The 25921-nt window shown below is 37.0% G+C and overlaps 1 protein-coding gene across 5 annotated transcripts in view; it reads left to right on the forward strand.

Moving 5' to 3' along the window:
- The window catches only part of LOC149238759 (O-fucosyltransferase 13-like), a 232106-nt gene extending 207968 nt beyond the window's left edge, over positions 1 to 24138 (forward strand). For 3 of the 5 annotated variants that reach the window (XM_089373183.1, XM_089373186.1, XM_089373184.1), the window contains one exon: positions 22272 to 23184. In XM_089373183.1, coding sequence (XP_089229309.1) covers positions 22272 to 23016 — 745 coding nt within the window. In that variant the 3' untranslated portion in view covers positions 23017 to 23184. Of the gene's footprint in view, positions 1 to 22271; positions 23185 to 23664 lie in introns of those variants that run through there. The other 2 variants (XM_089373185.1, XM_089373187.1) reach the window with 2 other exon arrangements.
- Positions 24139 to 25921: the final 1783 nt, after the last annotated feature.

Here is a 25921-nt window from a genome sequence, read left to right on the forward strand (position 1 = left end):
TTTTTAATAGAATCTGATTTCATTTTGTTTTTTTTTTAATTTTGGTTAAGAGTTGGGTGTTTTACAAACAAATTCGATTTTTGTTTTACTTGTTTCTTTTTCAATTTGTTTTACTTTTTTTTTGCTGAAGCAAGAGTCGTACCTTCTATTTCATTAAATCTAAAAACAACTTACATAAAATACAACAGTCCCAAAGGAACTGTGGGCCAAAGAAAAACATCCGCTTACTGCCGAGGGCACCGAGCTAAAGGCTTAAACACTGAGCCACGGTCCCTAAAAGAAAAAACTACAATATCCACAAAATACAGACAATGCCGAGACCGTTTGATCTCCCCTCAGAGATCGGACAGACGAGGCTCAATTTGGGCCAGAAACATTCACACAATTAAAATTTAGAATTGGATTCGATGAGGAATTAGGGACCCAACTAAAAGGATTTTGGGTCCGAATGGGGGGATAACCCTCGAGCATGTAGAGCGCACGAAAGCCACCGATTCCCACCATGACTCGAAACAAGCCCGAAAGATATTCTTCCCTGGATCAGCCCCATTTTCCTTAACCGTCGATCCTCCTCGCCAGATCCAACGACGGAGGATAATATCGCAATACCTAGTAGCCCGGTGATTAACCACGCAATAACCATCCTGGACCCACCAACCTGCTTGCTTGTTCCTGACCGTAGATCTGTCTTGCATGATCCGACAGCTGAGGAGCATATCGCACGAGCCTAACGCACCGATAACTACCGCGCGATGAGGGCGGTATTCCTTTCCCTTCCTATGCCACGTGTTGTTTGGTGAGTGGAATCACTCCCAATTCCGCAAAACCGCTTCCTGCGTGAAGGGCATGCGATGGACAATAAACCACCCCGTGAGCGGTATTTCTACCACAGAAAGGAAAACAGGGGTTTTAAGGCTACCGGGAAAGCCAGACTTCCGGCCCCACGCATCATCCTATGTTCGTGGGCGCATGAACCAGTGTAATATGAAAATCCATTTGTTCGGTTGACCATCCATAGAACAGTGTCTGCTCAGCAAATTCCATTTGAAACTTCTGTGTTTGTACTATCGAGGGTTGGGGAGGCCGACAATGACCTGCATCCCCAGAATGTTCTTTGGAAAAAACACTGCATAAAGAATCCAAATCAACTAGACCCCGCCTCTGTGTCTTTGTTTCGAAACACCATTATGTCCTCATCTTCCTGGTCATGACATTGCGTCTTTAATCTATTTAGAGGCACCTCAGACCAACTCAGCGCGACCGTGCTTTTGGTGCAGAGCACTCCTTGATTGGCCAAGATGTCTGCCAATTTATTTGCTATCCTTCGCACATGGTTAAAACAATAAAACTCACTATACGTAAGCCTCGGAGATGAAGCTGAATCTTTTGAAAGACTTGGAGCAGCCTCCATTGCTTTGAGGCTTTTTCCGGCTCCGTGCCATAGTTGATTCTCTTGACCGAGTTTATGATTAACTCCGAATCAGCTTCGACAATAACGTTTTGGAGATTATCCTGCTTTAGGAATTCTAAACATTGCTCGAGAGCCATTAATTCTGCCATATTGTTAGTGGCTGTTCCCAAATGGCAATGGAAAATGAAAAGGAGACTGCCGTTTTCATCTCTCAACACCCCTCCAAAGCCAGCAATACCCGGGTTATCTTTGGAAGCCCCATCAATGTTGTATTCCAAAAAACCCTGAGGGGGAGGATGCCAATAATCCTGCTTAGTATCCAGTTCCAAAACCTTCCTGTCCAGGCCCTATGGAATAAGCCCCTGCATACCCAACTTAAGAATAATCTGCGTTTCAGCTTCTAAAGGTGGATTCTTAGGGGAAGTTCGCACAATGGTACTTACCGTCCCCTTGAGTTGTCTTAAGATTTGCTCAAAAAGGCGTTGGGAGGAACCTTTTTCATTCTTAGAGATTCTGTTGTTCCTTTCTTTCCAGATAATCCATATTATGAAGCTTGGCGTTAAAGCCCAGGCTGAGCCTAGAAGTTCATAATCAGAGAAGTTGCATCTCCAATTGTTTAGGGTATTGATAATGCTTCCTTTGTCTCTGTCTGTCTGCTGGAAAATAGTGGCAAAAGTATCCCACAACCAAGAGGTGAACATGCAATTATTGAGAAGGTGCTCCATTGTTTCCTCTTGGGCTTCACAGAGTTGGCATCTAGAAGGGCCCAGAACACCCCTCTTCCGAATGTTATCCCAAGTCAGAATTTTCTTATGATGAACCAACCACATGAAGAGTTTAATCTTCATCCATCCTTGATGTCTCCATATGTTCTGCCAAACCCTGTTCGGTACATTGGAATCCAGCTCAAGGAGTATGCATTTTGCCTCCTTAAGATTGAAGGTGCTTGCATTATTGTTGCCCCATCTAAGTTGGTCATGCCCCCCTGTCACTAATATTTTCCTTTGTTCCAACATTGTCAGAAGTGCCTCTGCTTTGGCTTTCAGTGGGCTGTCTTCCCTGTGATCCATATTCTTCCAGGTTCTCCATTTTCCTTCACTATTGGTTTGATCCCAAAAATCTTTTACCTTAAATAACCCTTTGGTATTTGTTTCTTTCTTGAGGTCCAGAAGGTCCTCTCTTAACAGTGTAGGTTCTTGTTGCCATTTGTCCTCCCAAAACAATGCAAGATCACCATCTCTGATCTCCCAGAAGCTGTTTTTTTGTACTAATCCTCTATTCCCCTAGGCCTTATTCCAGATGTGTGAGCCCTTTATGATGCCAGACATCCTTATGTGATCATTTTCTTGCCAAGTGCTGGCATATTTTTCTTTCCAGATACTAGCCCATTGCTCCTTTCGGTCTTTTACCCAACGCCACCATAATTTCGCCCCTAAAACTTTACTTAGTGCTTCTGGATCATCCAGTCCAAGACCCCCATGTTTTTTAGGTTTGCAAATCTTCTCCCAGGCTACCAAGGCCCATTTCTTTCTCCCCCCCCCCCCCCCCCTTACCCAACAGAAAGTCTCTCTGAATGGTTCTAAAAAGTTGCAAAACTCCTTTTGGAGCTGGAAGGGCTGATAGCATGAAGACGGGGATTGATTGGAGAACAACTTTTGTTAGCACTAACCGACCAGCCAAGTTTAAATATCTAAAGGTCCATTTCCTGATTTTATCCTGCATCTTATTAATCACCAGCTCCCAAATGCTCTTGTGCAAAGGTTTATCAGTAAGAGGAACTCCCAAATATTTGGAGGGAAGGACATCCCTTTGAAAGCCTAGAATTCTGGAGATATTTTTCTGAATAGCAATATTGGTATTAAAGAAAAAAATCTTAGATTTGGAGAGATTAACTTCCAAACCTGTAGCCATGGCAAAGTCAGACAGGATATGTTTGTACGCTAGAGCTTCTTTGACCGTGGGGATTCCCTGCAACATAGTATCATCAACAAATTGTTGATGGGTCAAAGCCTGACCAGTCTCTGAAAGTTGGAGGCCTTTGATATTACCAACTTCTTTCACATGCTTGATAGACCGACCAAGTCCTTCCATCATGAGGATGAAGAGAAAGGGAGAGAGCGGATCACCCTGCCTGAGGCCTCTGGAAGGAGTAAAAATCTTGGAAGGAGAACCATTAACCAGAATTGAAAAGCTGGAAGAAGTAACCAAGACCATGACCCATCTTACCCAGTTATGATCAAACTCAAAAGCAATAAGGACCCTCCTTATATAGGTCCAATTCAACTTATCATAAGCTTTGGCTATGTCCAATTGCATAATCATACCTGCCTTCCGATTACTTGTCAATGAGTGCACCACCTCATGTGCTTGAATGATGTTATTGAGAATTTGTTTGCCCTCCACATAACCAGATTGCTCCACAGAAACTAGAGTATGAAGAAGTGGTTTGAGTCTGTTAGCAACAATCTTGGATATTATCTTATATATCACATTGCACAAGGCTATGGGTCTAAACCTGTCTGGAGTCTGAGCATTGTCCTATTTGGGGATCAGGGAGATGAAGGAAGTATTGAGCACCTTCAAAATAGTTTTATTCAACCTGGAATCTTCCACTATGTTCAAAATATCTTGTTTAACAATATTCCAACAAGCTTTAAAGAAATCCACATTGAAACCATCAAGGCCTGGCGCTTTACCATTCTGCATTTCTTTGATGACCTCACTAACCTCCTCTTCTATCACTGGCCTATTGAGATTGAAATTATCCTCTCTAGTAACCAGTCTAGGAATATGCCCTGTTAAATTCCTAATAAAATACTCTCTGTCTGAAATGGTTTCCTGTGCTATCCCATGAAAGTGCTGAAACTAACACATCTTCTATATCTTCATGGGAATTAAGAAGATGAGCTCCCTTGTCCTTAATCGAAGAGATCCTATTATGAGATCTGTTAGCTATGGTCGATTTGTGGAAAAATCTAGTGTTACGCTCCCCTTCTTTTAGCCATTGAACTTTGGATTTTTGTCTCCAAAATATTTCCTCTTGTTTACATAAATTCTCCTAGTCTTGATGGTGTTTGGTGACTTGATCATTTCTAACTTTATCAAAGCCATCCGTGATAAGGGTTTGATTGAGTTCCCGCATTTTATCTTCAACAGCTTTTTTCGCTGCAAAAATATTGCCAAATTCATTCTTGTTCCAATCTTTAAGTCTGAGCTTGATGTGCTTTAGTCTTTTGTGTAGCTGGAACATTCTTGTACCCTGAATAGGCAGATCTTCTGTCCACCATTTTGTAATGTTGCTGATGAAGTCTGGGTGGGTGAGCCAGATATTCTCAAATCTGAAAGGTCTGTTCTTGGGGGTACCAATGCCTTGAACCTCAAGTTGAATAGGCCAATGGTCCGAGCCTCCAAAGGGGAGAATTCTCGCTATTATTTCCTTGTTGGTGAGCATAAGGTCCTCTGAGATTATGAATCTGTCTAACTTTGAGGCTACTTGAGACTCTCCTCCTCTTTTATTGTTCCAAGTAAAGAGACCATTACTCATGTCAGTATCAACAAGCTTCATATTATCTATAAAAGTTTGAAATGCTGAAGAGTCTCTGCTTAAAGTTCTGGTTCCCCCTTTTTTCTCTGAAAGTGATTTGATCATGTTGAAGTCCCCACACAAGATCCATGGTACATCTACATGTTTGTCTCTAAGCTCCATAAGAGAATCTAGAAACTTGAGTTTATCATCCATTCTTTGAGGGCCATAAACATTCGTGACCAGATAGGTCTCCCTATCTCCCACTGGTTGAATAACCACTGATAAATAATTTCTAGATGCCTCAACATCTATTATGCGAATCTTTGGGGGTTCCAAAGAGTGAGTATGCCCCCTGCTGTGTTATCTGCTTTGACTTCTAGAAACTCGAATTTGTTGAGCCATTTGCTGTGAATTTCTTTTATTTTTTGAATGGAACATTTAGTTTCCTGGATAAAGATCATATCCGGAGCTTCTTGTTTCATTCTATTACTAAGTATTCTTTGTTTTCTTTTACTACCTAGACCTTTGATATTCCAAGATGTGAACTTCATTATTAAAGATTTGTAAAGGAGTAGCTAGTTAGATCTTTCATCTTACCTGAATCTATCATTAGCTTTCCACATTCCATCAATAACTCGTTCTGCTTTTTCCTGCCTCTTTTCTTTCCTGGGTTTCTGGGTGCTAATCCAGGTGTGATTTTCATAGTTTTCACACCTTCGTTGCCCTGCCTTTCATTTTTTCTTTGCCTTTCCAGCCCTTTAGCCTGAGTTTTCCATAGGAACAGCTGTTGTACTCTATTGAACTCCTCTTGTGGTAACGACTCTACCCCACTCATGGTCCCCTGTTTCAAGAACCCTTCCAGATCTAGGTGTTCCCTATCAAGAATCTCCTGCAGTTCATGATCCTCCATTTCCATCTCACTCTGGGTCATTTCTTGGTCCATCTCTAGTTCTGCATCGCTTAGCATAGTCTCTTTCTGTTTGTTAATATCCTGTGTTTGTACTCTGTCTTCTTCTTTCTCCTTCTCCACTGGGCTTCCTTCCATTACCTGATCTACTTTTGTTATCTCTTCTTCTTCTTCGAGTACTTGGAACCTATTCAGATTAGCCTGATGCCCTTCTGTTTGATGTTTCTTTGGCCCCCTCTTGCCCCCTTTTCCTCTATGTACCACTTTGTGAAAGCCTTCAGTATCTTTCATTGTGGTCGCTTTACTTCTGTTCTCTATTTTATTGAGAGGGCAATCTCTAAATAGGTGCCCATGCTCATGGCACCTCCGACATCTGAAAGGAATATGTTCATAGTCTACTGTTTGCACCCATTCTTCATCAAATACTTCCAAGATGACCTCATCCGGTAGAGCTCCAGAGAGATCCATCTCCACACATATTCGTGCGAAGGAAGTGTACTTTCCCCTTTTGGTGGCCTCAAAAGCTTTGACAAAACGCCCTAATTTGTTTCCTATGGCAGATAACGATTCCGTTTGCTAGTAATCAAGAGGTAGAGAGTAGAGTCTTACCCAGACCGGGACCGAAGTGAAAGTTTCTCGCTCCGGGACAAAATTCATCATCCATGGTCGCATGTAGAGGCCTGCTGCTGCATAAAAGTAGGGCCCTCCTTCAAACACCCTGTCTTTATCCTCAATATTTGTAAAAACCGCAGTGAAGAAACCCTTTGATCCCAGATGTAGGTCAATGCTTCCTTTTGGTTTCCAGTTGTATTTAATCCATGTCTGTAAAGCCTTTTCAGTGGGCCATAATCCCATGAATTTGCAAATGATAGCATATGTCCACATGTGGTCCATATGCGCCTGCAAAGCAGGATCATTTAAAACTACCCTGAGTGTGACCTCAGCTTTGGGTTTACATGGCCCCTTTTGTGCTTTGTTTTCCGCTCCCTGTTCCTTGTCTTCTTCCTCATTTTCTTTATTGCTATTATTCTCCCTTGACTTGTTTAATTCTTGCTCCTCTTCCGTGTTCCTTATCCCTTCACTTGAAGGACCTCTGACACTCTCTATTGGTTCCTTACCTTAGCTAGCCATTGCCTGCCTGTAGGAGGGAGTGGAGCTCCCTCCTTTGCGCCCTTCCATGGAGTTCAACCCCTGCAGATCCCTGAAAACCCTAGCTCTTTGACCCTTTCCTCCCGACCTTCTTCCGTAATCCACATTCGGCTCCATTAAAGGATCTTCCATATGTGTTTATACATATTGTTATGCATGCGTTTTCAATTTGTTTTACTTTTCATTTTAACTTTGGTTTTAATTTTTTGATTTTTTGATTTTTTTGATTTAAAAAAAATCCAAAAGTTAAAATTTTAGTTTTACTTATGACTTAGAGTTGCGTTTTAATTTTTATTTTTGATTTCATTTAAAAAAGATTTAAAAAGATTATTTATTTATTTATTTTTTTCATTTGGTGACTTTGAAATTGCGGATGAAATAAATCAAAAGAAGAATTTAAGCTTTCACATTTAAAAAATTAAATTTTTATGTGGTTTACGATCCATAAAATTTTTAAATTTAATTATGTTATTTTGATTTTTATTTTTGGTCACATAATTTTTTTTTTATTAAACATTTGCCACATTAAACTTTGCTTCATAAGCTTAGCACATTAAAAATTTACCTAAGGGATAATTAAATTCTAATCTAAAGTTCCTTAGTGTCTTTTTGTGTGTTAGGTGTAAAATTTTAAATTTTGTGGTAGTGATTTATCTATTGTCAAGTGCATCTAAAGATTGGCTATAGGAAAAAGTTAAATTCTAGATTTGGGTTATTGAAGAAAATCATTTTAAATCTAGAACCATTGCTTAGTAGTTAATTTTCATAATTCTTCACGATATTTAATTGGTAGAATATATTGCATGATAAAGTTTTGGGCATTTGCATTTAATCGTTCATGATCGCCACTTTCATCACATTTATAAATTGCTTTGGATAACTTGTTTTTATTTAGTTTATGGTTAATTGAATATAAAGGCACTGGTCTAAAATCATTTTTATCTTGTGGTTGTGTCTTATTTAATTAGATCTATCCATTTTGGTTAACTAGGACTCGTTTACATTCATCAAATTGCCATCTTTAAGTCTCTTAGAGCCTGTGTTCCACAGACTGTCCTCATTCATTCACCTGAAGGACTACCCCCCTTGACTTGTCTAAGAGAGAGTTTAAACAGAGTTAGTAAGGATAAGAGTGACAACCCTTACTCTGAGCGTTGTCGTAGTGCCTAGACACTTTGTGTGACAATAGGGGTGTATTTTTTATTTTTATTTTACAACTTTAGTTTACCCTCAAAATCCGTGTCATAGGACTGTAGGTTAGACTCAGCCTATTTTGAATTGACCGAATTTTAAAACCTTGATTCTACATCCCTGCTAAATTTTGTTTGCAAGAAGTCATCTAAGCCTCAACAAATCTATCTCACTGGGAGACTTAATCTATTTCATGATAAGATGTCATTTTCATATATCTGTATGGTTAATTTTAAAGCCATATACTATTGTACGCAACCCTCAATGGTCAATTATTAATCTTTGTTTGGGTCATTAAAATCTCCTTCATATGTCACTTTAGGGTATGAGTTTGGGCTAATTATTTCATGCATGTTTTTTGATATTCTCTCTTATGAGTCAAGGTTATGTTGGAAAATCATAAAGGTAGAAAGATTTTCTTTATGTTGATTAATACTTGTGATATTCTTATGTTCTTATTAACTTTCTTGTGTTCTTATTTGATCTTAGTTCATCAAGCAATTACCAATAACCTTAACACGAAGATCAAAGACACCAGATGTAGGCGGACAGCCAAGGCAAAACCCTTATCTAGGGGAAAAGCCAGTCAACAACTCTTCCTTTAATAGTTTCACAAGATGATCCAAGACTCCTGACCTAGACATAGACTTCCTCCAATCACCAATTCAACCTTTCCCTTCTTCTGCAGATGATAACCTTCCAGTAACAACTTTGACCTAAAACTTCGACTTTGCAGCGACAACTGAACTTCGACCTAGATGCAACACTTCGATTTTGAAGCAACACTTCGACCTAGAAGAAACACTTCGACCTCAAAGAAGCAACAAAAACCCAACAACAACAATGGAAACTTGGATCCTTTCCAGCAGAATTTTGATCTCTCTAGCAACAGATTTTTGATATTCTCTCTGATGAGTCAAGGTTATGTTGGAAAATCAGAAAGGTAGAAATATTTTCTTTATGTTGATTAATACTTGTGATATTCTTATGTTCTTATTAACTTTCTTGTGTTCTTCTTTTATCTTAGTTCATCAAGCAATTACCAATAACCATAACACGAAGATCAAAGACACCAGATGTAGGCGGACATCCAAGGCAAAACCCCTATCTAGGGGAAAAGCCAGTCAACAACTCTTCCTTTAATAGTTTCACGAGATGATCCAAGACTCCTGACCTAGACACAGACTTCCTCCAATCACCAAGTGAACCCTTCCCTTCTTCTGCAAATGATAACCTTCCAGTAACAACTTTGACCTAAAACTTCGACCTAGATGCAACACTTCGATTCTGAAGCAACACTTCGACCTAGAAGAAACACTTCGACCTAAAAGAAGCAACAAAAACCCAACAACAACGGTGTAAACTTCGATCCTTTCCAGCAGAATTTTGATCTCTCTAGCAACAGATTTTTGACCCCAGTAGCAATCCAGTAACTTCATACGAATCAGAGAGAGAGATAGCCCAAAACTTCGACTTTTTTCGTTCTCCTTATTCTCTAGGAATTTCACACGTTTTTTGCTTCTTCTGCTTGTATATCAAACTTGTGTGATGTGTATTCCAAATGAATCAAACTGCACTGAATATATACCCTTTTCTGGAGTTCGAATTACCTTCATGTAGGCCGACTTGACCACGTACGAGCCGACTTGGTGTGGAGGTGACAAATGGCTTATTTTACTCAATAATAATTCTTTTTACATGATTCAAAAGCCCAAGAAGGGTCTCATTAAATGGACAATGACTGTAATGACTTAGTATAAAACCTAGAAGGCCTTAATGGGGACTTTGACATAAATCATGATGACCCAAGCATGAAACCTATGCTTTAATAAGTCATAATAATAATAATAATAATAATAATAATAATAATAATAAATTCCTTTCCCTTTTTTTTTATAAATACATTTCGTTATGACTCAAATACAATTACGAAGAGCGGACCTAGTTACATTCTTTAACACTCCCTCTTAACTAGGGAGGTCTTCATACATACGTAGTACATGGAAGATCTCAAAACACATGAACCATGAAGAGTTTAGGCACTCGCGGTGCCACGAACTAGATTCTTGATCAGGGCAATCTATCTGGGTGGGATTAAGATGGACTAAAGCTTTCAACCTCTCTAGGTACCATTAGTCTTGCTAACCATCAACCCAGGGAACTAGGTGCGTAATGCAAGGTCAGAGCTCTATGACCAATGCCACCCTCCTTACTTCGAGAACTAGACATCAACACACAGGCCGACCAAATGTCCTCCCAGGCATACACAATGCCTCAACACATCAAATCTCTCCCGATCAAATAGATTGGTAACATCGAGCATGCTCCCAAAACTTTGAGAGATTTATCTGAACAATCACAACCCCAATCAGTAACAAACTTTCAAATATACATAAGTAAACACATATTTTCGGGGTTTTCAGTCATCTTGATGTTGCTTCACAATTTAGAGGCTTCCCAAATAGATCTTGACAGAAGATTTCACAATCATACAACTTCCTTTCCTACTTCACATGCATCAACATATTCTACAACTAGATCTTGCTTTCCTTCTTTCAGCAGTATCTCAATATACATTCTCCAATTTCTTCTTCAAGGTATCCATCATGACTATAATATGCCATCCCTCTCAACTTGGGAGATATTCCCTTTCTTTTATCCAAGCTCCCTCTTAACTTAGGGAGATCAACTTCTTTCTATGACATCGGAGAATCTTTCATGGCTTCCATCCTTCTTATCAGAGTCATCTTGATCATCATCATTCATATAACTTCCTTCATCATGCTTATCAATCAAATCAACTTTACTTACAAATATCTTCAGCATCTTGAAGCACAACTTAGACAACAAGTACAACCAAATACATATATAGAAGCATGAACTTAACTATATCATAATCATGGAAGTATTAAACTTTAGATATCAAATACCTAGACTTAGTTAGGTTCATGGCAAGAGACACATACTTTTAAACTTCAACTTTTTGCTTGGTTTAGGTTATAACCCCTAGATCACATCAGTAACTCAATCAAGATATTAGTCTCATTATATCTAGGGCCTCAATATTTCTTACAGAGATATGACATCCTCTATTATATTATATTGCAAACCCTGAAAGCAATTCAAACAAGTACACTTACAATGCATCCACCAACTTTATAATTCATATGTTAGACTTCTACTAGGATTTTGATGCAAACCCTAGATTCCATCTACTAAGCCTTAGATGTCAACAATCAAAACCAATCACAACAAAATATAAGGTTTCAACTAAATGACCAACTTCTATTAGGGTTTGTTGTAAACCCTAGAACTTATCAACAAACAGGTTAGCACATATACATATCTAGGATAATCATGCACAAGCATATTATATATTGGACAAACCCAAGGCACAAATATCAATACATTTAAAGTTAGACATATAATGATCTTGATTAGGCTAGGGTTTTGATTAGATGGACAAACATACACCTAGGGTTTTATTCCTATGAGCTTACTCTCGATATATAAGGGTTTTGTTCATAAACCCTAATTTACCAAAACCTCAAGGTCTAGGAATACACAACCCTAAAGGACTAGGGTTTGCATAACAATACTAAGACTCCAAACATGGCATTATCATCAAAACCCCAAACATCAAAAGAATAGTATTTTCTAGATTTCATCAGTAATCCTAAGTAGACTAGGGTTTTTCACATTAGCATACCCTTAGGTTAGGGTTTTACAGAGAACCTTTTCGGGTTCCACAAACATGATGATTTTAGTGAGAGTAGATTTAATCTAATGATTAATCTCCCAAATAAGAATCTTTAAGATTCAAAAGTAGACATAGCACTCGTTAGTAATGTAAAGCAAATTTATTTGAATGAGTGAATATACCTTTATCACGAAGAGAACAAGGCTTATGGTCTAAAACATACCTTTAAGTTATTTTCTAGACAAACCTTATAGGACATCAATAGAAATTCTATCATGCTTTGCCTTGTGAGATCTTCTCCATAGCCCTTGAGCATATCAATAAGTTTTTCCTAAACAAGGAAAATATAAAAAGAAATGTTATTAACATCTAATATCAACACATCTAGATAAGAGAAGGAAACCAAATATAAAAGGATAATACAAGGAATAAGATACTTATCTTTGAAAAATGGTGAGGGCTCCCTCTCAATCCAATCTCTAGGGATACCTATAACTTTTAAGAATTCAAAAATATTTTTCCAAAGCATGTTAAACGTACAAATATTAGAAATCAAAGCATAAAGGTAAATAATTCAAAACTTTAGAGTAGAAGGATAGAGTCCCTAGCAAATAAGTCTTTGACTTCAAATTATTTGTTCTTGTTCTTCTTTGGTGATCCTTCATCAACAACATTTGCATGTTCCCTTTCTCTCTTCTTACTTCTCGATTCCTAGGACAATCGCTTCTATAGTGACCCATCTTGTGATAATTGTAGCATTCAATCTTGGATAGGTCTACCTTCCTTCTAGACCCTTTAGACTTCTTAAAGGTTCCTTTGTTCTTGTGACGAGCAGAATAGGCATTTGAAACTTTCTCCTCTTCATTCTTTTTGTTGCTTACTAATGAAACTCTGACTTGTTCTTGACTACATGCATTCCATAATTGTTCGAATGTAGGAGTTTCCTTCCAACTGTTGAAACTAGATGAAAAGGCACTCCAAGATGTTGGTAATCCTAGAAGTGCAGTGATTACAAGCTCCTTTTTAGGTACTATCTCATCTATTGCCTAGAGTTCATCTCTGATTCTAGCTATCCTTACAAAGAAGGATGCCATAGCGTCATCCTTTGTCATCTTTATAGTTTTAGTTCATTCTTAAGACTTGCAATTTGACCAAGATTCTTGATTGTGAATAATATGGATAAGGCCTCATACATATCTTGAGCGAAACCAATGTTGGATATATATGGGATGAGTTTATCCTTTATTCCATCCACTAGGCCTCATACATCTGTTGAGTGAAATCTATGTTGGATATATATGGGATGAGGTTATCTTTATTCCATCCACCATTAGGGTCATGGCCAATATTTTTGTTTCTCTGAACTTTTCTTTTTCTACATCACTTGATTGATTTGTAGGCTTCTTTACTTTTCCTTTGACTAAATCCAAGACTTTATTCTTCTCGAGGAAGAGATCTATCCTCTTTTTCCATGCCCTGTAATTGGATGATCCTTTTAATTTGTTTTCTCCCTTCATTGAGTTAGACATTGTTCTTGAAGATGGTAGGCTTGAATTTTTGTATGATCCTTTTCCTCGATGACCTTTCTTCAAAAAAATCCTTATTCTCCTTTGAATAGATTTTCAGGCTGCGTTTTTCCTTCTTCTTCACCTTACCTCTGATACCATGTTGGAAAATCATAAAGGCAAAAATATTTTCTTTATGTTGATAATTACTTGTGATATTCTTATGTTTTTATTAACTTTCTTGTGTTCTTATTTTATCTTAGTTCATCAAGTAATTACCAATAACCATAATACGAAGATCAAAGACACCAGATGCAGGTGGACAACCAAGGCAAAACCCTTATCTAGGGGAAAACCCAGTGAACAACTCTTCCTTTAATAGTTTCACGAGATGATCCAAGACTCCTGACCTAGAAACAAACTTTCTCCAATCACCAAGTCAATCCTTCCCTTCTTCTGCAGATGATAAACTTCCAGTAACAACTTCAACCTTGCAGCAACAACTGGCAGTAGCAACTGAACTTCGACCTAGAAGCAACACTTCGACCTAGAAGTAGCAACAAAAACCCAACAACAGAAGTAGAAACTTCAACCCTTTCCAGCAGAATTTCAATCTCTCCAGCAACAAACCTTTGACCCTAGTAGCAACCCAGTAACTTCGTACAAATGAGAGAGAGAGAGATAGCCCAAAACTTCGACTTTTAGCCTTCTCCAACAATTCTTCTTCTCTAAGAATTTCACACTTTTTACTCCTGATATATAAGGGTTTTGTTCATGGGTTTTGTTCATAAACCCTAATTTACCAAAACCTTAAGGTCTAGGAATACACAACCCTAAAGGACTAGGGTTTCCATAACAATACTAAGACTCCAAACATGGCATTATCATCAAAACCCCAAACATCAAAATAATAGTTTTTTCTAGATTTCATCAGTAATCCTAAGTAGACTAGGGTTTTTCACATTAGCATACCCTTAGGTTAGGGTTTTATAGAGAACCTTTTCGGGTTCCACAAACATGATGATTTTAGTGAGAGTAGATTTAATCTAATGATTAATCTCCCAAATAAGAATCTTTAAGATTCAAAAGTAGACATAACACTCGTTAGTAATGTAAAGCAAATTTATTTGAATGAATGAATATACCTTTATCATGAAAAGAACAAGGCTTATGGTCTAAAACATACCTTTAAGTTATTTTCTAGACAAACCTTATAGGACATCAATAGAAATTCTATCATGCTTTGTCTTGTGAGATCTTCTCCATATCCCTTGAGCATATCAACAAGTTTTTCCTAAACAAGGAAAATATAAAAAGAAATGTTATTAGCATCTAATATCAACACATCTAGATAAGAGAAGGAAACCAAATATAAAAGGATAATACAAGGAATAAGATACTTATCTTTGAAAAATGGTGAGGTCTCCCTCTCAATCCAATCTCTTGGGATACCTATAACTTTTAAGAATTCAAAAATATTTTTCCAAAGCATGTTAAACCTACAAATATTAGAAAGCAAAGCATAAAGGTAAATAATTCAAAACTTTAGAGTAGAAGGATAGAATCCCTAAGAGTCCTTAGCAAATAAGTCTTTGACTTCAAATTCTTTCTTCTTATTCTTCTCTGGTGATCCTTCGTCAACAACATTTGCATGTTCCATTTCTCTCTTCTTATTTCTCGATTCTTAGGACAATCGCTTCTATAGTGACCCATCTTGTGATAATTGTAGCATTCAATCTTGGATACGTCTACCTTCGTTCTAGACCCTTTAGACTTCTTGAAGGTTCCTTTGTTCTTGTGATGAGCGGAATAGGCATTTGAAACTTTCTCCTCTTCATTCTCTTTGTTGCTTACTAATGAAATTCTAACTTCTTCTTGACTACATGCATTCCATAATTGTTCGAATGTAGGAGTTTCCTTCCAACTGTTGAGACCTGATGAAAAGGCACTCCAAGATGTTGGTAATCCTAGAAGTGCAGTGATTACAAGCTCCTTTTTAGGTACTATCTCATCTATTGCCTAGAGTTCATCTTTGATTCTAGCTATCCTTACAAAGAAGGATGCCATAGTGTCATCCTTTGTCATCTTTATAGTTTTTAGTTCATTCTTAAGACTTGCAATTTGACCAAGATTCTTGATTGTGAATAATTTGGATAAGGCCTCATACATATCTTGAGCGAAACCTATGTTGGATATATATGGGATGAGATTATCCTTTATTCCATCCACTAGGCCTCATACATCTGTTGAGTGAAATCTATGTTGGATATATATGGGATGAGGTTATCTTTATTCCATCCACCATTAGGGTCATGGCCAATATTTCTTTTTCTCTGAACTTTTCTTTTTCTACATCACTTGATTCATTTGTAGGCTTCTTTACTTTTCCTTTGACTAAATCCAAGACTTTATTCTTCTCGAGGAAGAGATCTATTCTCTTTTTCCATGCTCTGTAATTGGATGCTCTTGTTTTCTCCCTTCATTGAGTTAGACATTGTTCTTGAAGATGGTAGGCTTGAATCTTTATATGATCCTTTTCCTCGATGACTTTTATTCAAAAAAATCCTTATTCTCCTTTCAATAGATCTTCAAGTTGCCTTTTTTCCTTCTTATTCACCTTAACTCTGATACCATGTTGGAAAATCATAAAGGCAAAAATATCTTCTTTATGTTGATAATTACTAGTGATATTCTTATGTTCTTATTAACTTTCTTGTGTTCTTCTTTTATCTTAGTTCATCAAGCAATTACCAATAACCATAACATGAAGATCAAAGACACCAGATGTAGGCGGAAAACCAAGGCAAAACCCCTATCTAGGGGAAAACCCAGTGAACAACTCTTCCTTTAATAGTTTCACGAGATGATCCAAGACCCCTGACCTAGACACAAACTTTCTTCAATCACCAAGTCAACCCTTCCCTTCTTTTGCAGATGATAACCTTCCAGTAACAACTTCGACCTTGCAGCAACAGCTGGCAGTAGCCATTGAACTTCGACCTAGAAGCAACACTTCGACTTAGAAGCAACACTTCGACCTAGAAGCGACAACAAAAACCCAACAACAGAAGTAGGAACTTCGACCCTTTCCAACAGAATTTCAATCTCTCCAGCAACAGACCTTTGACCCCAGTAGCAACCCAGTAACTTCGTACGAATGGGAGAGAGAGAGATAGCCCAAAACTTCGACTTTTCGCCTTCTCCAACAATTCTTCTTCTCTAGGAATTTCACACTTTTTACTCTCGATATTTTGTTCATAAACCCTATTTACCAAAACCTCAAGGTCTAGGAATACACAACCCTAAAGGACTAGGGTTTCCATAATAATACTAAGACTCCAAACATGGCATTATGATCAAAACCCCGAACATCAAAACGATAGTATTTTCTAGATTTCATCAGTAATCCTAAGTAGACTAGGGTTTTTCACATTAGCATACCCTTAGGTTAGGGTTTTACAGAGAAACTTTTAAGGTTCCACAAACATGATGATTTTAGTGAGAGTAGATTTAATCTAATGATTAATCTCCCAAATAAGAATCTTTAAGATTCAAAAGTAGACATAACACTCGTTAGTAATGTAAAGCAAATTTATTTGAATGAATGAATATACCTTTATCACGAAGAGAACAAGGCTTATGGTCTAAAACATACCTTTAAGTTATTTTCTAGACAAACCTTATAGGACATCAATAGAAATTCTATCATGCTTTGTCTTGTGAGATCTTCTCCATAGCCCTTAAGCACATCAACAAGTTTTTCCTAAACAAGGAAAATATTAAAAGAAATGTTATTAGCATCTAATATCAACACATTTAGATAAGAGAAGGAAACCAAAAATAAAGGAATAATACAAGGAATAAGATACTTATCTTTGAAAAATGGTGAGGGCTCCCTCTCAATCCAATCTCTAGGGATACCTATAACTTTTAAGAATTCAAAAATATTTTTCCAAAGCATGTTAAACCTACAAATATTAGAAATCAAAGCATAAAGGTAAATAATTCAAAACTTTAGAGTTGAAGGATAGAGTCCCTAGCAAATAAGTCTTTGACTTCAAATTCTTTCTTCTTGTTCTGCTTTGGTGATCCTTCATCAACAACATTTGCATGTTCCCTTTCTCTCTTCTTATTTCTCGATTCTTAGGACAATCGCTTCTATAGTGACCCATCTTGTGATAATTGTAGCATTCAATCTTGGATAGGTCTACCTTCCTTCTAGACCCTTTAGACTTCTTGAAGGTTCGTTTGTTCTTGTGATGAGCAGAATAGGCATTTGAAACTTTCTCCTCTTCGTTCTCTTTGTTGCTTACTAATGAAATTCTGACTTGTTCTTGACTACATGCTTTCCATAATTGTTTGAATGTAGGAGTTTCCTTCCAACTGTTGAAACCTGATGAAAAGGCACTCCAAGATGTTGGTAATCCTAGAAGTGCAGTGATTACAAGCTCCTTTTTAGGTACTATCTCATCTATTGCCTAGACTTCATCTTTGATTCTAGCTATCCTTACAAAGAAGGATGCCATAGTGTCGTCCTTTGTCATCTTTATAGTTTTTAGTTCATTCTTAAGACTTGCAATTTGACCAAGATTCTTGATTGTGAATAATTTGGATAAGGCCTCATACATATCTTGAGCGAAACCTATGTTGGATATATATGGGATGAGATTATCCTTTATTCCATCCACTAGGCTTCATACATCTGTTGAGTGAAATCCATGTTGGATATATATGGGATGAGGTTATCTTTATTCCATCCACCATTAGGGTCATGGCCAATATTTATGTTTCTCAGAACTTTTCTTTTTCTACATCACTTGATTCATTTGTAGGCTTCTTTACTTTTCCTTTGACTAAATCCAAGACTTTATTCTTCTCGAGGATGAGATCTATCCTCTTTTTCCATGCCCTGTAATTGGATGCTCCTTTTAATTTGTTTTCTCCCTTCATTGAGTTAGACATTGTTCTTGAAGATGGTAGGCTTGAATTTTTATATGATCCTTTTCCTCGATGACCTTTCTTCAAAAATATCCTTATTCTCCTTTCAATAGATCTTCACGCTGCCTTTTTCCTTCTTCTTCACCTTACCTCTGATACCATGTTGGAAAATCATAAAGGCAAAAATATTTTCTTTATGTTGATAATAACTTGTGATATTCTTATGTTCTTATTAACTTTCTTGTGTTCTTCTTTTATCTTAATTCATCAAGCAATTACCAATAACCATAACACGAAGATCAAAGACACAAGATGTAGGTGGACGACCAAGGCAAAACCCCTATCTCGGGGAAAACCCAGTGAACAACTCTTCCTTTAATAGTTTCATGAGATGATCCAAGACTCCTGACCTAGACACAAAATTTCTTCAATCACCAACTCAACCCTTCCCTTCTTTTGCAGATGATAACCTTCTAGTGACAACTTCGACCTTGCAGCAACAATTGGTAGTAGCAACTGAACTTCGACCTAGAAGCAACACTTCGACCTAGAAGCAACAACAAAAACCCAACAACAGAAGTAGGAACTTCGACCCTTTCCAACAGAATTTCAATCTCTCCAGCAACAGACCTTTGACCCTAGTAGCAACCCAGTAACTTCGTACGAATGAGAGAGAGGGAGAGATAGCCCAAAACTTCGACTTTTAGCCTTCTCCAACAATTCTTTTTCTCTAGGAATTTCACACTTTTTACTCTTAATATATAAGGGTTTTGTTCATAAACCCTAATTTACCAAAACCTCAAGGTCTAGGAATACACAACCCTGAAGGAATAGGGTTTCCATAACAATACTAAGACTCCAAACATGGCATTATCATCAAAACCCCGTACATCAAAAGAATAGTATTTTCTAGATTTCATCAGTAATCCTAAGTAGACTAGGGTTTTTCACATTAGCATACCCTTAGGTTAGGGTTTTACAGAGAAACTTTTCGTGTTCCACAAACATGATGATTTTAGTGAGAGTAGATTTAATCTAATGATTAATCTCCCAAATAAGAATCTTTAAGATTCAAAAGTAGACATAACACTCGTTAGTAATGTAAAGCAAATTTATTTGAATGAATGAATATACCTTTATCATGAAGAGAACAAGGCTTATGGTCTAAAACATACCTTTAAGTTATTTTCTAGACAAACCTTATAGGACATCAATAGAAATTCTATCATGCTTTGTCTTGTGAGATCTTCTCCATAGCCCTTGAGCATATCAACAAGTTGTTCCTAAACAAGGAAAATATTAAAAGAAATGTTATTAGCATCTAATATCAACACATCTAGATAAAAGAAGGAAACCAAATATAAAAGGATAATACAAGGAATAAGATACTTATCTTTGAAAAATGGTGAGGGCTCCCTCTCAATCCAATCTCTAGGGATACCTATAACTTTTAAGAATTCAAAAATATTTTTCCAAATCATGTTAAACCTACAAATATTAGAAATCAAAGCATAAAGGTAAATAATTCAAAACTTTAGAGTAGAAGGATAGAGTCCCTAGCAAATAAGTCTTTGACTTCAAATTCTTTCTTCTTGTTCTTCTTTGGTGATCCTTCATCAACAACATTTGGATGTTCCCTTTCTCTCTTCTTATTTCTCGATTCTTAGGACAATTGCTTCTATAGTGACCCATCTTGTGATAATTGTAGCATTCAATCTTGGATAGGTCTACCTTTCTTCTAGACCCTTTAGACTTCTTGAAGGTTCATTTGTTCTTGTGATGAGCGGAATAGGCATTTGAAACTTTCTCCTCTTCATTCTCTTTTTTGCTTACTAATGAAATTCTGACTTGTTCTTGACTACATGCATTCCATAATTGTTCGAATGTAGGAGTTTCCTTCCAACTGTTGAAACCTAATGAAAAGGCACTCCAAGGTGTTGGTAATCCTAGAAGTGCAGTGATTACAAGCTCCTTTTTAGGTACTATCTCATCTATTGCCTAGAGTTCATCTCTGATTCTAGCTATCCTTACAAAGAAGGATGCCACAGTGTCATCCTTTGTCATCTTTATAGTTTTTAGTTCATTCTTGAGACTTGCAATTTGACCAAGATTCTTGATTGTGAATAATTTGGATAAGGCCTCATACATATCTTGATCGAAACCTATGTTGGATATATATGGGATGAGGTTATCCTTTATTCCATCAACTAGGCCTCATACATCTATTGAGTGAAATCTATGTTGGATATATATGGGATGAGGTTATCTTTATTCCATCCACCATTAGGGTCATGGCCAATATTTTTGTTTCTCTGAACTTTTCTTTTTCTACATCACTTGATTGATTTGTAGGCTTCTTTACTTTTCCTTTGACTAAATCCTATTCTTCTCAAGGAAGAGATCTATCCTCTTTTTCCATGCCCTGTAATTGAATGCTCCTTTTAATTTGTTTTCTCCCTTCATTGAGTTAGACATTGTTCTTGAAGATGGTAGGCTTGAATTTTTAGATGATCCTTTTCCTCGATGGCCTTTCTTCAAAACAATCCTTATTCTCCTTTTAATAGATCTTTAGGTTGCCTTTTTCCTTCTTCTTCACCTTACCTCTGATACCATGTTGGAAAATCATAAAGGCAAAAATATTTTCTTCATGTTGATAATTACTTGTGATATTCTTATGTTCTTATTAACTTTCTTGTGTTCTTCTTTTATCTTAGTTCATCAAGCAATTACCAATAACCATAACACGAAGATCAAAGACACCGAATGTAGGCGGACAACCAAGGCAAAAACCCTATCTAAGGGAAAACCCAGTGAACAAATCTTCCTTTAATAGTTTCACGAGATGATCCAAGACTCCTGACCTAGACACAAACTTTCTCCGATCACCAAGTCAACCCTTCCCTTCTTTTGCAGATGATAACCTTCCAGTAACAACTTCGACCTTGCAGCAACAACTGGCAGTAGCAACTGAACTTCGACCTAGAAGCAACACTTCGACTTAGAAGCAACACTTCGACCTAGAAGCAGCAACAAAAGCCAAACAACAGAAGTAGAAACTTCAACCCTTTCCAGCAGAATTTCAATCTCTCCAGCAACAGACCTTTGACCCCAATAGCAACCCAGTAACTTCGTACGAATGAGAGAGAGAGAGAGATATCCCAAAGCTACTTTAGGCCTTCTCCAACAATTCTTCTTCTCTAGGAATTTCACACTTTTTATGCTTCTTCTGCTTGTATATCGAACTTTTGCGACGTGTCTTCCAAATGAATCGAACTGCACTGAATATATACACTTTTCTGAAGTTCAAATTACCCTCATGTAGGCTGGCTTGGTGTGGAGGTGACAAATGACTTATTTTACTCAATAATAATTCTTTTTACACGATTTAGGTCTCATTAAATGGACAATGACTCTAATGACTTAGTATAAAACCTAGAAGTCCTCAATGGGGACTTTGACCTAAAACATGATGACCCAAGCATGAAACCCATGCTTTAATAAGTCATAATAGTACTAATAATAATTCTTTTTTCTTTCTTTTGATAAATACATTTCATTATGACAAATACAGTTATGAAGACCGAACCTAGTTACATTCTTCAACAGGTTAATGCAAAGAATATTGATCTTGATTCTTAGTTAGATGTAAGTTTCGGATGTATTTCATGTAATGGAAATCCTGAAGTAGCGAGAAAAATAGGCTTCTCAATTTAGTTTTATCTTATCGATCAAAAGGACTGTTTTGACTATTCATGTAATAGATTGAATTTTTTTGATAAATTTACTTCACACTGATGTACTTAACAGTCCCATTTGACATATTTGTGGTCATTTGTTGGGCATTAATAAAATTATCTTATCCTATCTTTAGCACTCTTTGTAGCTAATTTTTGGAACTTGTTAATTGGATCGATAATGCTTCTTGATGCTGTTGCACATTGCAGGTACCCAATTTATGCCAAGGCAGCCCGCTGTCATGCATGCTTTGAGGCTCTACACCTTGTGAAGCACCTTGACCAAAAGGGTTCACAACTTCTGAAAATGATTCCTCAACCGTTTTTATCATTACATTTGAGGTTTGAGCCTGACATGATAGCATACAGCCAATGCCAGTATACAAATCTTTCCCAGAACTCCATAGATGCAATAGAAGCAGCTCGAGATGGGAGGAAACCCTGGGCAGGGAATGCTGCATTATCATGGAGGAAACGAGGCAAGTGTCCTCTTACTCCAAAAGAGACAGCTTTTATGTTGCAGGCCCTTCAGATACCTGTTGAAACAAATGTATATTTGGCTTCTGGTGATGGCCTGCTGGAAGGAGAGGGATTCACTAGTGTTTACATCAACAGCTACACCAAATCGTTACTTTTGAATGAAACCAGCTTGATGGGAATGCGTGGCAATAGCAGAGCTGCATTAGATTATTATGTTTCAATCAACAGTGATGCTTACATCGCTACATATTTTGGAAACATGGACAAAATGGTCTTTGCAATGAGAGCTCTGAGGGGACTACCAAAAACATTGCTTCTAAATAGGCGGGTATTTGCAGAAGCTGTTTATCATGATCTTCATGGACAGAAGCTAACAGAGTTTATGTGGAAAACACACAAGAACGATTTAAAAACAGGAAGAGCATCTGCTTTACCTGATTGCTTCTGCCAGTCCATCCTCCAAAATCCACTTTGACAGTCAACTGGCCCATATTGGAGCCATCTTCCATTTATCTTCTTCCCTAAAACTGATTCTTAATTTAGTGCCTTCTTAAGTTTCTGGGCTTTGATAATGCCTCCATCTGAGATAAGATAGCTTTTCATCATCATATATCTATTGGAAAATGTAGATTGACGTTGCTAATTTTTATTTAGAAAAGTTAAATATCTGCAGAGTTGGAGAGAAATATCATGTATTTCTATTGTCATAGTAAGAAGTTTGCCTCCAAAAGTAGCCAAGGGTAATTGCCACTGTAAGGAGAGCAGTCTGTTCCTTTATTCTAATAAAATCTAATACATGAAAAAAATTAATACATGCTAGCAATATGCAACACACTAAACCCACAAATTTGGAATTATTGTCACGTCACAAACTGAGTAAAAAATTCAAATGTCTTTGTGAGTAGGATAGATGAAACTAATGGAGCACTAATGCAACATATTGATTTATAGGCAGATGTGCACCTGATCACAAAGACTGCATTTAAACAGTCTGATGTGCGAAATAATGAACGATGACTTTTTAATCGATTTTTTTTTTTTGTATCTGTGAAATTTTGGGTAAGCGGATTGAAGATAGTTTCTAACAAATTTGATGGAAGATATTATGTTGTCTACAATGCAGGAAACAACTATATTGCACGAGTTTCTGGGACAGGCAAGAGAACAAGGGGGATGGGGGACAGGGAACAAGTTTCAGTGGTGGTTGAAAGTTGGCCCTGAAATTCTAGCGGCGACCAAAAAAGTGAATGGCAATGATAATTATAATTATAATAGTTATTATTATGATTATTATTATTTTAATAAAAACAATCCAGTGCAGCTGAGCAGAAATGCCCCTATTATGGGGAAACTAAAACAATCGAGCACAATTTTTGGGAGTGTATGCTTACAAGACTGCTGGAGTAAAATACATATCAGATATGCCTCTGCTTTACAGAGAGCTATACACTAGTGTGCAGCTTTGCTAGGGGATTGCAAATCGCTATTGCTCAGCCATTCTTGTGATTTTAAACATAGCCTCTGTGCTTCAGAATTGTATACAATCTGGAAGATTTCGTGTAAGCTCATTTTTTATAATCAAATAGTTATTGTTGAATCTGCCTTCCAAGCATAGCTAATAATGAATTCGCTGCCCAAACTACATCCTAGGGGTGCTTATTAGTTAGGGATGCGGAAATTTGTCTGTTTATGCATATTCTAACTGCAATAAGGTAGCCATTATTATCTTTTGTACATATATGAATTTTCTGTATGATGTAAGTAATGTTTCAAATAAAAAATCCCAAAAAAGACCATCTGGGAATCTTAAGAAGTTGATACATCATACATACCATTAATTATTCCACACAACAATTTAAAAAACCAAAATCTATATAAGAAAAGTGAGTAGGTACGTAGTACTAGTGCAAGATGGCAAAATACTTGAATTAGTATAGTCCAAATTAGTTGTTGGCTTAAAAAAATCTCATCTGTAAAGCTTTATTTATAGACTCATGAGTCAAACTCATGATATCCAAGTTTGTCTTCACTATCCAAACAAGCCAAATGACTTGGGGGAGTTAATTTTTCAGAGTTATATGCTTAACACATTCACTTATTACAATTCTTCTTCAGTTAGCAATCAATTTATGCAATATAAATTCAATCTTCTAGCAACAATAAGCAATTGTAAATAGAATAATAAACCAATGCATAATAGAAGACAACTAAGAACAATAGAGACATGAGATTTGGTCAAAGACCAGGGAAAAACCCCACAAGGGGGAAAATCTTTTCAAAACTCTTCTATTAGATTGTCATCAAATGTTCAACAGAGAGATACAATGTCCAAGGTCATCAATAACGAGTCAAAGTCAAAGCTTTGACTAATACAAATTCCAATCCAATATCCAATCAAATGATGAGCCCAAAGTCAAATATGATCCAAAGTCAAATCTGTCAATTCTAGTCAAAGTCAACAACAACAAAAGAAGCCTTAACCAGTGAACGGTCAATGGTCAAAACACCTCCAAACAACTCGGTCATTAGTAAAAAATGTGGCCTCCTTAGCTGGTCTAAGTCAACAAAAAACAATACCAAAATAGTGTCTGCAAATTTGGTCAAAGTCAAACTTTGACTTGTGAAAACCCTAGCCCTGAAATATGAAGTCAACATAGGTCAAAATGCCTAGAAAACTTAGTCAAATCAAGAGTCAACTTGGCCTCTCAGATAGACCAAAAATTTGGTGAATCCAAGTCAAAATCTCCAAGTCAAATCCAAGTAAAAGGTTAGTCAAATAGATCCCAAATAGAAGTCAACACTGGTCAACAAATTCCCTTCTCTCTCCTTCGCACATGTGGCCTTGGACTTGCAATTTTCAGAGCTATACAAACCAATCAAATCAAGAAAGAGAAGATTATGATGTGTGATGATGCCATACAAGTGATGTGACATGATGTGTATTTATATGTGGTTGATGAGGTGGCTTTTCTTTGCCCAAGTCGACTTTTACTTTTATGCACATGTGGGGTTTATATTAAAAATAATAATTTTCCTTGACCAAATTAAATTCTTCCAAGGGCTAGGAGAGGCTTCTCTAGATGAGGAAGCCTTCCCAATGGACGGAATTTCTCCTTGAGCTGCCGAATTTCAACACTATCTCTCAGTTAGGGAGCAATATCTAAATGTATCATACATGCATAACAAATGTTTTGTCATCGTCATTGCTGTATCATGTCTCGTCTCTACTTGTCTATGTTCATATTTTGAACACTCTCGAATCTGAAGAAGAATCATCATAGGGGAGCTTCGACTACCATCCTATATCCAAGGACAATAGGCAAGATACTACTTACCTTGAAGTAAGGATACCAACTATCCTATTGTCCATTGATCTTCCC

Source organism: Pinus tabuliformis, chromosome 8, assembly GCF_031772625.1.
Source record: "Pinus tabuliformis cultivar Carrire ecotype Pingquan chromosome 8, CPIR1, whole genome shotgun sequence".
In the NCBI taxonomy this organism is placed as follows: domain Eukaryota; kingdom Viridiplantae; phylum Streptophyta; class Pinopsida; order Pinales; family Pinaceae; genus Pinus; species Pinus tabuliformis.